Raw genomic sequence first — 400 nt, forward strand, 5'->3', positions numbered from 1 at the left:
ACCCCAGCGACTTAAGACTGGTTTTGTGCTCCAGGGTCACAATTTGGAAGCAATATGATGAACTGGAATTTTAAAAAAAATTTAAAATAATATCCCGTTTCTCTTTGGATAACATTATAATTGGTTCCAAATTGTGACAGAAATTCCATTAGACAGTATTGTGCTCTGACTTTAGCACTGACACAGTACAACATACTTAGACTATTTCACAATCATGACATTCTTTTTTTTCTTCTTCTGTTTCAGTTCATAAACACATGTTACATAACAACCTAAACACTCAAGCTAAAAAAAAAAGCTAAATGCAAAAAGTATTTTTTACAGAACAATTAAAGGTGCATGTGTGTTTCTCTCGCAGGTATAATTCTGGGATTCGGACTGCGGCCTTATAAAATGTCCT

At 33.8% G+C, this 400-nt stretch overlaps 1 protein-coding gene across 2 annotated transcripts in view; it reads left to right on the top strand.

Annotated features, from left to right (window-relative positions):
• LOC107571034 (excitatory amino acid transporter 1-like) overlaps positions 1-400 on the top strand; it is a 9,167-nt gene that overhangs the window by 3,649 nt on the left and 5,118 nt on the right. For both annotated transcript variants that reach the window (XM_016257318.1, XM_016257319.1), the window contains one exon: positions 359-400. This exon is cut by the window's right edge and continues 78 nt beyond it. In XM_016257318.1, coding sequence (XP_016112804.1) covers positions 359-400 — 42 coding nt within the window. The remainder of the gene's footprint in view (positions 1-358) is intronic.

The sequence above is a fragment of the Sinocyclocheilus grahami genome, unplaced genomic scaffold, assembly GCF_001515645.1.
Source record: "Sinocyclocheilus grahami isolate Dianchi unplaced genomic scaffold, SAMN03320097.WGS_v1.1 scaffold1540.1, whole genome shotgun sequence".
Lineage (NCBI taxonomy): Eukaryota > Metazoa > Chordata > Actinopteri > Cypriniformes > Cyprinidae > Sinocyclocheilus > Sinocyclocheilus grahami.